This window comes from Mustelus asterias, chromosome 6 (assembly GCF_964213995.1).
Source record: "Mustelus asterias chromosome 6, sMusAst1.hap1.1, whole genome shotgun sequence".
Lineage (NCBI taxonomy): Eukaryota > Metazoa > Chordata > Chondrichthyes > Carcharhiniformes > Triakidae > Mustelus > Mustelus asterias.
The window spans coordinates 53826-67500 of record NC_135806.1 but is presented as its reverse complement, the minus strand read 5'-3'; the positions used below and the strand labels follow the sequence as shown (position 1 = coordinate 67500).

General features: G+C 43.5%; 1 protein-coding gene across 2 annotated transcripts in view; it reads right to left on the bottom strand.

The window, feature by feature from the left end:
* Positions 1-1980: 1980 nt before the first annotated feature.
* Positions 1981-13675, bottom strand: part of haus6 (HAUS augmin-like complex, subunit 6) — a 61491-nt gene continuing 49796 nt past the window's right edge. For both annotated transcript variants that reach the window (XM_078213903.1, XM_078213902.1), the window contains one exon: positions 1981-4071. In XM_078213903.1, coding sequence (XP_078070029.1) covers positions 3977-4071 — 95 coding nt within the window. In that variant the 3' untranslated portion in view covers positions 1981-3976. The remainder of the gene's footprint in view (positions 4072-13675) is intronic.

Sequence of the window (13675 nt, the reverse complement as noted above, 5' to 3'; positions counted from 1 at the left end):
ATACACATCAACTGCTTTACCCTCATCCAGCTCTTTGGTCACCTTCTCAAAGAACTCAATGTTTGTGGGGCACGATCTACCCTTCACAAAACTGTGTTGACTATCCCTAATCAAATTATTCCTTTCTAGATGATTATAAATCCTATCTCTTATAATCCTTTCCAATACTTTGCCCACAACAGAAGTAAGGCTCACTGGTCTATAATTACCAGAGTTGGCTCTACTCCCCTTCTTGAACAAGGGGACATTTGCCATCCTCCAGTCTTCTGGCACTATTCCTGTAGACAATGACAACATAAAGATCAAAGCAAAGGCTCTGCAATCTCCTCCCTAGCCTCCCAGAGAATCCTAGGATAAATCCCATCCCACCCAGGGGACTTAGCAATTCTGGAAAGTGTGAAAATAGATAACACCTCCTCCTTATGAACCACAATTACGTCTAGTCCAATAGCCTGTATCTCAGTATTCTCCTCGACAACATTGTCTTTTTCCTGTGTGAATACTGACGAAAAATATTCATTTAGCGCCTCTCCTATCTCTTTGGACTTCACGCACAACTTCCCACTACTGTCCTTGACTGGCCCTAATATACCTATAGAAAGCTTTAGGGTTTTCCTTGATCCTACCTGCCAAAGACTTCTCATGTCCCCTCCTGGCTGCTCTTAGCCCTCTCTTTAGGTCCTTCCTGGTTAACTTGTAATTCTCAAGCGCCCTAACTGAGCCTTCACGTCTCATCTTTACACAAGTCTCCTTCTTCCTCTTCACAAGAGATTCAACTTCTTTAGTAAACCACAGTTCCCTCGCTCGACCACTTCCTCCCTGCCTGACAGGTACATACTTATCAAGGACATGCAGTAGCTGTTCCTTGAACAAGTTCCACATTTCAATTGTACCCATACCCTGCAGTTTCCTTCCCCATCCTATATCTCACCTAATCGCATCATAATTTCCTTTCCCCCAGCTATAACTCTTGCCCTGCAGTATATACCTATCCCTTTCCATCGCCAAAATAAACGTAACTGAATTGTGGTCACTATCACCAAAGTGCTCACCTACCTCCAAATCTAACACCTGGCCTGGTTCATTACCCAGTACCAAATCCAATGTGGCCTCGCCTCTTGTTGGCCCATCTACATACTGTGTCAGGAAACCCTCCTGCATACATTGAACAAAAACTGACCCCTCTAAAGTACTTGAACTATAGCTTTTCCAGTCAATATTTATAAAGTTAAAGTCCCCCATAACAACTACCCTGTTACTTTCGCTCCTATCCAGAATCATCTTTGCAATCCTTTCCTCTACATCTCTGGAACTTTTTGGAGGCCTATAGGAAACTCCCAACAGGGTGACCTCTCTCGTGTTTCTAACCTCAGCCCATACTACCTCAGTAAACATGGAGATTCTCTCCCTCAGCTTTGCCAAGGACTTCAGGGCCACACCCATTGAAAGAAAATGACTTGCTTCAAACCAATTATAGCAAAGTCAGGAGGTCAGCCTATATAGAATGGAAAGCTTAGTTTCAGCCCTAATGATGTTGCCTCATGCTGCAGTTCAGCTTGTAGATGGTGCGCACTATTGTGGTGAAGGGAGTGAATGTGGAAGTAATACCAATCAAACAAGCTGCTTTGTCCTGGATAGTGTCAAGTTTCTAAAGTGTTGCCAGAGCAGCATTCATGGCCAAGTGGAGAGTATTCCATCACACTTCTGACTTGTGCCTTATAGTGAACAGGCTTTGGGGAGCTAGGAGGGGAGGTACTCACCACAGGATTCCTTGCCCCCGACCTGCACTGGTAGCCATAGTATTTGTATGGTGAGCCAGTTCAGTTTCTGCTTAATGGTAACATCCAAGATGTTGCTAGTGGAAGATTCAGTGATGGTAATGCTATTGAATATCAGGTGATTATTCACAAGGCTCAAGCCATTGGCTATGCATTGGGACAAAGCCTTCTATAGCTGTGGTTTTATAAAGAGAAACGATCTGAAGTAATAAGATTTGACTACTTTATTAGATTTTATTTACTAATTACAAACACAAAATACAAGTTACAAAATATTGAAGCAAGTAGGGACCAATAAAGTGACTAGTATGCAACAAGATCTTTAAATTCTTTGGGGATGAATCGATAATGTGAAGGATATACTAAGGACACATTTCCATCTTTTATATCTAATGTCAGTTTCCAGCATGTCCAGAAAAGTAATAGACCGTTTATAACTGGAAATAAGTGGTCTCGCTTCTGAACCCCAAATTACCAAGTGTCCCAGCCTTTGTGACATTTCAAAGACTACCAACTCATACTAAAATGATAGTCTATCCCTAGGCATTTTATATGAACTGGATGGAAAACAACCACAAAGTTTAATCTTAGACACATCCTTTCCATTATCCTTGGCTAATCAGGGCAAGAGGTAAAAATGATATTGCGCCATCCAATGTACAAATTAAATTGACAGCTGCAAAAAAACAACTTGTGATTAATGCATAAAGAAAATGTACAATAACAAGTGCATAAAAAAGTTCAAATGTTGTTTTGATCAAGACAAACACCATCTGCAGGTCAACAGAAGTATTTTCCATTTCAGTATCCAGCCTTGAACAGGATACTTGAGGGTCTGGTGAAGGATAGTCAGATGCAATGTAAAATTACCTTTGCTCTGCTTCCAGTATCACCGAGATTGATCCATCCTGACTCCAGAGTGGCAGACTGTCCAAATATTTCCTTTTCATCTCAAAAGCCTGGATTGGCTTTGATTCCAGGTCCCCAAGGCAAGAGAGTTTAAGCTAATTCATTCGTACCATAAGTAGGCTTACATTAACACTGCAATGAAGAAACTCTGAAAATCTCCTAGTTGCCATCTTTGGGCACCTGTTCGGGTAGAGGGAGAATTGAACATGGCCAATGCACCCAACCAGCACTTTTTTTGGACTGTGGGAGGAAATCCATACAGACAGGGAGAACGTGCAGACTCCACACAGACAGTGACCCAAGCCTGGAATTGAACCCAGGTCCTTGGTGCTTTGAGGTAGCAGTGGTAACCACTGTGCTGCCTGTGGGACTAATGCTTAACCCCACAAAGAAGTAACCGCAGAGATAGAATCAGCACTGGTTAGGATTTTCCAAAATTCAAGAGTCATGAATAGATTGGTTGGTAACAAATGTAACATCATTGCAATGCTAATATAAGCCTACTTATGGGACTGGTAAACTCATCTGAAGGACCTGGAATCCAAACCAACCCAGGCTGTTGGGATGAAAAGGAAATATTTGGACAGTCTGAATGCCACTTGAGTCAGGATGGACCAATCTAGGTGATTTGGAAGCAAAGCAAAAAGTAATTTTAATGAAGTTACTCACTTTAGAAAGGGCGTGAATGATTAAAAATGAGCTCAAAGGTATTGTACTTCTGCAAGGAAACAAAGTTTGTTTGATGAACCTGCAAGCTATTAGGCCCTACTGTAGGGGGCTGGAATAAACAAGTCTCATTACAATTGTAAAAAAATGCTTCAGTGAGATCACACATGGAGCCTCACACACAGCTTTTGTCCCCATATCTAAAGAGGTATAAGCAGGAAAGCAAAGCTTCACTTGTCTGGTCCTTGGCATAGGAGGGTTGTCTTACAATAGGAGGCTGATTAATTTGGCCTATACTCTCTGGAGTTAAGAATTGATTTTATTGAAACATACCAGATTCTGAAAGGGGTTCACAGAGCAGACACAGCTATGGAACCAGAACATAGGAGCAGTGCCTCAGACTAAGGGAATCAATCATTTACAACCACAATGAACAGAAATTTATTCAGAGGGTTGTGAATCTGTGAAATTGTCTACTCCAGAGGGTTGTGGATGCTTTATCGTTGAATGTATTCAAGGCTGGGTTAGGTAATCAAGGGAAAACAGAAGCAGGCAGGAACGCGATGATGATGATTGCCCATGTTCTGACGCAAAGACAGAACAGGGCTGAGGGGTCATATGGTCTATTCCTGCTTCGAATTGTAACAATCAGACCCTGCTATTAACTGTCCCACGTCGGTAGAGAATTTTCCACAATCAATAGCACTTTCAGTCTCATCTGAAAATTAGAAAGAGAAATTAAAATATTTATATAGGAAAAGTTGTTTATGAGCAAGAATCATTTAAAAACACTACACCATAAGCAGTGAAGTTATGAAACACTGCTTTCAGGTCAATTATTATAGTTGGACCAATTTGAAGCATGTTAGAACTTGATGAAAGCGCACTAACGTGCATCTTTGAGACATAAATGCTTCACCAATGGAGCATTTGCAGCGTACGCAATTTCCTCATGCATCTTTCCTCAATCTGGAGCAACATTGAAGTGTTCCACTGTCGATAGAATGGGTTTTCTAGAGGAAGCAACAGCGTGGACTATCTGATTTATGTAGGACACTAATACCTTGCACAGGATAAATTGTATGTTTCAATCCAAGTGCACATCAGTCCTTAGATATGGAGAGCAAAGCTGGGCACAGTACTTCAGATGTGGTCTCACGAAAGCCATTTTCTTTCCTAATAGCTTGCTGTACCTACAGGCTAACTTTGTTGATCTTGTACGAGTACAAGCAAGTCTCTCAACTCAAAAAAATGAAATCACCACAGAAACCAAAATGGACCCTGTTAATTTCTGCACAGCTCTCAAATTTGCCATTTAACTATGCGATGCCACCATGAGTCCTAACATGAAACAATGTTGCTTGGCTCAAAATACTCTCCAGACAATGTAATTCAAAACACACAATCTGGAATTGTCAATACTTTTCAGTTGAAGTGAATACCATACACAAATTGTACATGCCCACTGTCAAAGCCACAGGTACATGTAACAATCCATTTCTGGTGGCATCACAACCATTCGCAACGCATCAGTAGAAGCCACTGAATGGTTAAGGCAGTGAAAGGATTTATAATTAAAATTCCAAAAATCAAATCATTGAAAGCCAATGGAAGTCAAAATAGAACTGATACATATGCAGATATGAATTGGTTGCAATATAGGCATGTGTCGAAGGTTAGTCAGAAGAATGTCAAAGGCTGAAACATGAATACAGATGCAAGTAAACTATGATGGACTGCTTCGATGGATACAGGGATGGTCAGCTTCACACCAGTCTGAGTCTTTTGCTGTTAACTTCATTAATTTGAAGAGGTAGCCAGTGTTCAAATACGAATATTGGGGATAGTTAGTTGTGGAAAGGTAACATTTCGATAAAGTCCCATCTACGAGGTTGATGTACAAAATTAAAGCGCAAGGGATTTATGGCAATGTTTTGGCATGGATTGAGAATTGGTTAGCAGGCAGGAAACAGGAATAAATGGGTATTTTCTATGTGGCAGGAGGTGACTGGTGGGGTCTCAGCTATTCACAATGATTTGGGTGAGGGAACAAAAATTAATATTTGCAAAGTTTGCTAATGACATGAACCTTGCTGGAAGTCTTAAAGCACATCAAGGTAGATAAATCCGCCGGACCTGATGACGTGTATCCCAGGACGTTGTGGGAGGCTAGGGAGGAAATTGCAGGATCCCTAGCAGAGATATTTGAATCATTGACAGTCACAGGTGAGGTGCCTGAAGATTGGAGTGTGGCAAATGTTGTGCCTTGGTTTAAGGGCTGCAGGGAAAAGCCTGGAAACTACAGGCCGGTGAGCCCAACGTCTGTAGTGTGCAAATTGCTAGAAAGTATTTTGAGAGATAGGATCTAGAGGCATTTAGAGGGGCAAGGACTGATTAGGGACAATCAGCATGCTTTGCGAGTGGAAAATCATGTCTCACAATTTGAAGGGATAACCATGAAGGTCGATGAGGGCAATGCAGTTGTTGTTGTCCACATGGGTGAGGTAGCCAAATGGATACAAAATTGGCTTGATGATAGAAGCCACAGGGTGGTTGTTGAGGGTTGTTTTTCAAACTTGAGGCCCGTAACCAGCGGTGTGCCTCAGGGATCAGTGCTGGGTCATTGAAATGAATGATTTGGATAAGAATTTAGGAGGCATGGTAAGTAAGTTTGCAGATGACACCAAGATTGGTGGCATAGTGGACACTGAAGAATGTTATCTAGGATTGCAATGGGAACTTGATCAATTAGGCCAGTGGGCTGACAAATGGCAGAGTTTAATTTAGATAAATGCGAGGTGATGCAGTTTGGTCGATCGAACCAGGGCAGGACTTGTTCAGCTAATGGTAGGGCGTTGGGGAGAGTTATACAACAAAGATTTAGGAGTATATGTTCATAGCTCATTGAAAGTGGAGTCACAGATGGAAAGGGTGGTGAAGGTGACATTCGGCATGCTTGGTTTCATCGGTCAGAACATTGAATACAGGAGTTGGGACGTCTTGTTGAAGTTGTACAAGACATTAGCAAGGTCACACTTGGAATACTGTGTACAGTTCTGGTTACCCTATTATGGAAAGGATATTAAACTGGAAAAAGAGTGCAGAACTCTGCCTAGAGTTCTACAGGACGACGTTCCGAGCAGACAGGGAGGTGTTGGTAGGTTAAAGGAACCGTGGTGCACAAAAGTTGTGCGGGACCTAGTCGAGAAGAAAAGGAAAGTGTACAAAAGGTTCAGAGAGCTTGGCGAAGATAGGGATCTAGAGGAGTATACGGTTTGTAGGAAGGGACTAAAGAAGGAAATTAGAAGAGCCAGAAGGGGTCACGAGAAGTCCTTGGCAAATCGCCAGGGCCTGATGGAATCTATCCAAGGCTGCTCAGGGAGATGAGAGATGAAATCACTGGGCCTCTGACGCAAATCTTTGTCTCGTCACTGGACACAGATGAGGTCCCAGAGGATTGGAGGATAGCTAATGTGGTCCCGCTATTTAAGAAGGGTAGGAAGGATAACCCGGGAAATTATAGGACCGTGAGCTTGACGTCCGTGGTAGGGAAGTTGTTGGAGAGGATTCTTAGAGATAGGATGTATGCGCATTTAGAAAGGAATAAACTCATTAACGATAGTCGGCATGGTTTTGAGAGAGGGAGGTCATGCCTCACTAACCTGGTGGAGTTTTTTGAAGAAGTGACTAGAATGGTTGACGAGGAAAGGGCCGTGGATGTCGTCTATATGGACTTTAGTAAAGCGTTTGACAAAGTCCCTCATGGTAGGTTGGATCTCATGGGATAAAGGGGGAGGTGGCTAGATGGGTGGAGAACTGGCTTGGTCTCAGAAGACAGAGGGTGGTAGTGGAAGGGTCTTTTTCCGGCTGGATGCCTGTGACGAGTGGTGTTCCGCAGGACTCTGTATTGGGACCTCTGCTGTTTGTGATTTATATAAAACGATCTGGAAGAAGGTGTAACTGGGGTGATCAGTAAGTTTGCGGACGACACGAAAATGGCTGGACTTGCAGATAGGGAGGAACATTGTCAGAGGCTACAGAAGGATATAGATAGGCTGGAAATTTGGGCAAAGAAATGGCAGATGGAGTTCAATCCAGATAAATGCGAAGTGATGCATTTTGGTAGAACTAACATAGGGGGGAGCTATACGATAAATGGCAGAACCATAAAGGGTGTAGATACGCAGAGGGACCTGGGTGTGCAAGTCCACAGATCCTTGAAGGTGACGTCACAGGTGGAGAAGGTAGTGAATAAGGCATATGGCATGCTTGCCTTTATAGGACAGGGCATAGAGTATAAATGTTGGGGTCTGATGTTGCAGTTGTATAGAACGTTGGTTCGGCCACATTTGGAATACTGCACCCAGTTCTGGTCGCCACAGTACCAGAAGGACGTGGAGGCTTTAGAGAGAGTGCAGAGGAGGTTTATTAGGATGTTGCCTGGTATGGAAGGGCTTAGTTATGAGGAGAGATTGGGTAAACTGGGGTTGTTCTCACTGGAAAGACGGAGGATGAGGGGTGACCTAATAGAGGTGTATAAAATTATGAAAGGCATAGATAGGGTGAACGGTGGGAAGCTTTTCTCCAGGTCGGTGGTGACGTTCGCGAGGGGTCATAGGTTCAAGGTGAAGGGGGGGTGGGGGGGTTTAACACAGATATCAGGAGGACATATTTTACACAGAGGGTGGTGAGGGCCTGGAATGCGCTGCCAGGCAAGGTGGTGGAGGCGGACACACTGGGAACGTTTAAGACTTATCTAGATAGCCATATGAACGGAGGGGGAATGGAGGGATACAAAAGAATGGTCTAGTTTGGACCAGGGAGCGGCACGGGCTTGGAGGGCCGAAAGGCCTGTTCCTGTGCTGTTCTTTGAATATGAGGTAGGTATACTTCAATAATGTATCCTGAATGTAGACCAGCCGAGAGGCGATGGTCTAGTGATATTATTGTAGAACCTGTTCTGGGGACTCGGGTTCGAATCCTGCCATGGCAGATGTTGGAATTTGAATTTAATAAAAAATATCTGGAATTAAGAATCTACTGATGACCATGAAACCATTGCCGATTGTTGGAAAAACCCATCTGGTTCACTAATGTTCTTTAGGGAAGGAAATCTGCCGTCCTTATCTGGTTTGGCCTATGCGACTCCAACAATGTGGTTGAGTCTCAACTACCCTCAGGCAACTAGGGATGGACAATAAATGCTGGCTAGCCAGCGATGCCCATGTCCCATGAATGAATAATAAAAAAATTAATGATCTGCAAGTATGGATAGAACAATAATCTACTGAAATTGCACAAATTAATAGCACTGAATATCTGTTGTTCCTGCTGCTTTCTAGCTTGGATATTCCTATCAGCTGAAGCACTTGCTTGTCGGGATCCAAGTGGAAAAAATATCAGCCAGCAGCAAATGTAGTCGTCCCCACTGAGCTGGCTGTTCAGGTAATGAACTAGATGAGCCTGGCATGGGTATTAAAAGGAACTGTTTGGCACCACTGATGTCAATTTGACCTCAGAAATTTGACAACATTTTTATGCATCATTGCCTGAAAAAGGGGAATCAATAATTAGCTGCTGGTTTACTAAACAGGTACCAGGAATTCCCAATGCTAGCAGCCAATTCAAAATACATAAGTTTACTGATAAGAACAAGATACTACACTGTCTTTCCGAACATACCCTAGAAAAGAATAGAAATTCATATTTTACAAGTGATATAGTCAGCAGCAAACACTTGCCTCTACGATTCAAATCACAGCAAGCACTACCATGGATGAATGCATGTATAATACTCATTGACCAGAACTCAACTAGAACTATACAACTGATACAGCACAGAAAGGGGCCATTTAGCCCATCTTGTCCACACTGACCCAAAGACACCCAAGTGCCCTTTCTAATCCCATTTCCTGCATGTGGCCCATAGCCCTGCAATTTACAGCACTTAAAGTTCCTGAACCTTCAACTTAAACCAGTTTAGGATCTCTGCCTCCACCACCAAGTCAGGCAGTGAATTCCAGACAAAGTATTCCAATACAAGAGCTTTGATGACAATTAACTTTTGAACAAAAATAGATGAAACATTTTGATGGAATAATTGATAGATATCTGATTGAATTCAACTAGCTCAGGATTGTTCGTTCTCGCTTTATCAGGGTGATGATCTGGCACATTAAAACCTCTTGAAAACACAATCCTAACCTCCTTAGCCAAATAGCTAGAGATATGTCAATGTACATTTTATGGATTATATTGACTTCCAGAAGGCATTTATTAAAAGTCCCTCATGAGAGCTATAATTGAAGCTCATGGAATTGAAGACAAATTGTTGATCTGATTAGGAAATGGTGACCAGCAAGGAAGAGGTAATCTGGCAGGGTAGGAAGGGTGGCATCTCACAAGGACCTATGTAGAGGCCTCAATTATTTATTGTATTTTTTAATAATTTGGATTATTGGACAGAAAGCTGCGTATCTGAATTTGCCAACAATTCAAGAGATAGATAAATTATAAGCAGTGTAAATGGAAGTTTAAAATTAGGTTTTGATAGATTAAATGAAAGGAATGGGGAAAACTTGACTACTGTGAAGCAATTTGTTTTGAATCCAAAAGAGCTGGAACACGAGTTATTCCTAATCAGCGGAAATTCTGAAAAGTGAGGTCTAGGTTTTTTTTTGGGGAGGTGGGGTGGGTCCAGACAGATTGAAATGCCTTAAACAGAACAGGCACAGAAAACACAAACTAATGAATTGCTCGCAACAGAAATCATGCTTCAGCTGTACAATAACCCCAGGAGCTCTGAAAGTAGTTGTACACACCACACTTTAGGAAGGATATATTAGCCTTGGAAGAAGTGCAGTGTTGATTTACGAGGACCTGGTCTCAAGGGATCAAGCTATAAGCAGTAATTAAACTACAGCTGTATCCCCTGGAATGGAGAAGGTCAATGGGCGATTTGAACAAAGTTCAAAGTAATAGCCAGAACATAGAACATAGAAAGCCACAGCACAAACAGGCCCTTCGGCCCACAAGTTGCGCCGATCACATCCCCACCTCTAGGCCTATCTCTCGCCCTCTATCCCATTAAATCCCATGTACTCATCCAGAAGTCTCTTAAAAGACCCCAACGAGTTTGCCTCCACCACCACCGACGTCAGCCGATTCCACTCACCCACCACCCTCTGAGTGAAAAACTTACCCCTGACATCTCCTCTGTACCTACCCCCCAGCACCTTAAACCTGTGTCCTCTCGTAGCAACCATTTCAGCCCTTGGAAATAGCCTCTGAGAGTCTACCCTATCCAGACCTCTCAACATCTTGTAAACCTCTATCAGGTCACCTCTCATCCTTCGTCTCTCCAGGGAGAAGAGACCAAGCTCCCTCAACCTATCCTCATAAGGCATGCCCCCCAATCCAGGCAACATCCTTGTAAATCTCCTCTGCACCCTTTCAATGGCTTCAACATCTTTCCTGTAATGAGGTGACCAGAACTGCGCGCAGTACTCCAAGTGGGGTCTAACCAGGGTCCTATAAAGCTGCAGCATTATCTCCCGACTCCTAAACTCAATCCCTCGATTAATGAAGGCCAGTACGCCGTACGCCTTCTTGACCGCATCCTCCACCTGCGAGGCCGATTTAAGAGTCCTATGGACCCGGACCCCAAGGTCCTTCTGATCCTCTACACTGCTAAGAATGGTACCCTTCATATTATACTGCTGCTTCATCCCATTGGATCTGCCAAAATGGATCACCACACACTTATCCGGGTTGAAGTCCATCTGCCACTTCTCCGCCCAGTCTTGCATTCTATCTATGTCTCGCTGCAACTTCTGACATCCCTCCAAACTATCCACAACACCACCTACCTTGGTGTCGTCAGCAAACTTACCAACCCATCCCTCCACTTCCTCATCCAGGTCATTTATGAAAATGACAAACAGCAAGGGTCCCAGAACAGATCCCTGGGGCACTCCACTGGTCACTGACCTCCATGCAGAGAAAGACCCCTCCACAGCCACTCTCTGCCTTCTGCAGGCAAGCCAGTTCTGGATCCACAAGGCAACAGCCCCTTGGATCCCATGCCCTCTCACTTTCTCAAGAAGTCTTGCATGGGGGACCTTATCGAACGCCTTGCTGAAGTCCATATAGACCACATCCACCGCTCTTCCTTCGTCAATGTGTTTGGTCACATTTTCAAAGAACTCAAACATTTTCAAAGAACTCACACATTTTCAAAGAACAGATAGTGTAAATTGGGAAAATATTTCTGCTAGCAGTTCAAGGCAGCAGCTCACCACCACCTTCTCGGGGGCAACAAATGCTGGCCTTGTCAGCGATGCCCATATCCCATAAATGAATTTGAGGACTATAAATGTTGGGGAGCAGTGTCAAAAAATTAGAGCCAGATATTTCAGGACTGAAATTAGTAATCCGTTTTTCATATAAAAAGGTGGTAAAAGTTTGGAATTTTCTTCCAGTGGCAATGGCTGATCTAACTGTTAATCTTTGTTCTGATATCAAGGTTAGTCAAAGGTATTAACAAATTAAGGGGCAAAGGCAGGCACCATAAGACATAAGAGCAGAATTAGGCCACTCGGCCCATCGAGTCTGCTCCGCCATTCACTCATGACTGATATTTTTCTCTTTCCATTCTCCAGCCTTTTCTCCTGATCTCCTTATCAATCAAGAACATTTGTCTTAAAGACACTCAATGACCTGGCCTCCACAGTCTTCTGCGGCAGAGTTCCACAGATTCACCACTTGCTGGCTGAAGAAAATCCTCCTCATTTCTGTTTTAAAGGATCGTCCCTTTAGCCTGAGGTTGTGCCCTCTGGTTCTAGTTTTTCCTACTAGTGGAAACATCCTCTCCACGTCCACTCTATCCAGGCCTCGCAGTATCCTGCAAGTTTCAATAAGATACCCCCTCACCCTTCTCAACCCCAACGAGTACAGACCCGGAGTCCTCAATCGTTCCTCATATGACAAGCTCTTCATTTCAAAGAGCATTCTTGTGAACCTCCTTTGGACCCTTTCCAAGGTCAGCACATCCTTCCTTAGATATACGAGGCCCAAAACTGCTCACAATACTCCAAATGGGATCTGACCAGAGCCTTATAACTACATCCCTGCTCTTGTATTCTAGCCCTCTTGACATGAATGCTAGCATTGCATTTGCCTTCCTAACTGCCGACTGAACCTGCACGTTAACCTTGAGAATCTTGAACAGACTCCCAAATTCCTTTGTGCTCCCCCCACCCACCCCCCCGCTTCCTCAATACTACCTGTCCCTCCACATATTTTTGTATCATTTGGCCGGGTAAATGGAGCGGGTAAATGGAGTTGAAATCAACCATGATTGAATGGTGGAGTGGACTCGATGGGCCGAATGGCCTTACTTCCGCTCCTATGTCTTATGGTCTTATTTGCAAACTCAGCAACAGTGCCTTCAGTTCCTTCCTCCAAATTGTTAATGTATATTGTGCTGCTCCCTCTCAAACTGCAGGGTAAACTCCATCATATTGTGGTCACTGCTCCCTAAGGGTTTCTTCACCTTAAGTTCCCTAATCAAGTCTGCCTCATTACACATCACCAAATCCAGAATTGCCTGTTCCCGAGTAGGCTCGGACACAAGCTGCTCCAAAAAAAACCCCATCTCAGACATTCCACAAATTCCTTTTCTTGGGATCCACTACCGAGCTGATTTTCCCAGTCCACCTGCATATTGAAGTCCATGATTATTGTAATATTGCCTTTATATGCCTTTTCTATCTCCTGATTTATTTTCTGCCCCACATCCTGACTACTGCTAGGGGGCCTGTACATAACTCCCATCAGGGTCTTTTTACCTTTGATTCTTCAACTCTGCCCACAGAGATTCTATGCCTTCTGATCCTATATCACTTCTTGCTATTGACTGAACTTCATTCCTTACTAACAATGCAACCCTGCCCCCTTTGCCATCTGCCTGTCCTTTCAATAGGACATATCCTTGGATAGTTAGATCCCAGCTCTGATCCCCTTGGAGCCATCGTACCGGCCAATTTCAATGTGCACAACAAGTTCATTTACCTTGTTCCGTATGCTGCGCGCATTTAGGTACAACACCCTCAGTCCTGCATTGACCACCTCTCTTCTCATACTCATCACCTTTTTTGCTCTGCCTGTGCCGGCATATGAAATTCCCAGGCAACCATGATTTCATCTGAATGATGAAATGCATTTTGGAAGCTCTAATACAGATAGGAAATATACACTAAATGGCAGAACCCTTAAGAGTATTGGTAGACAGAGAGATCTGGGTGTACAGATACACAGGTCAC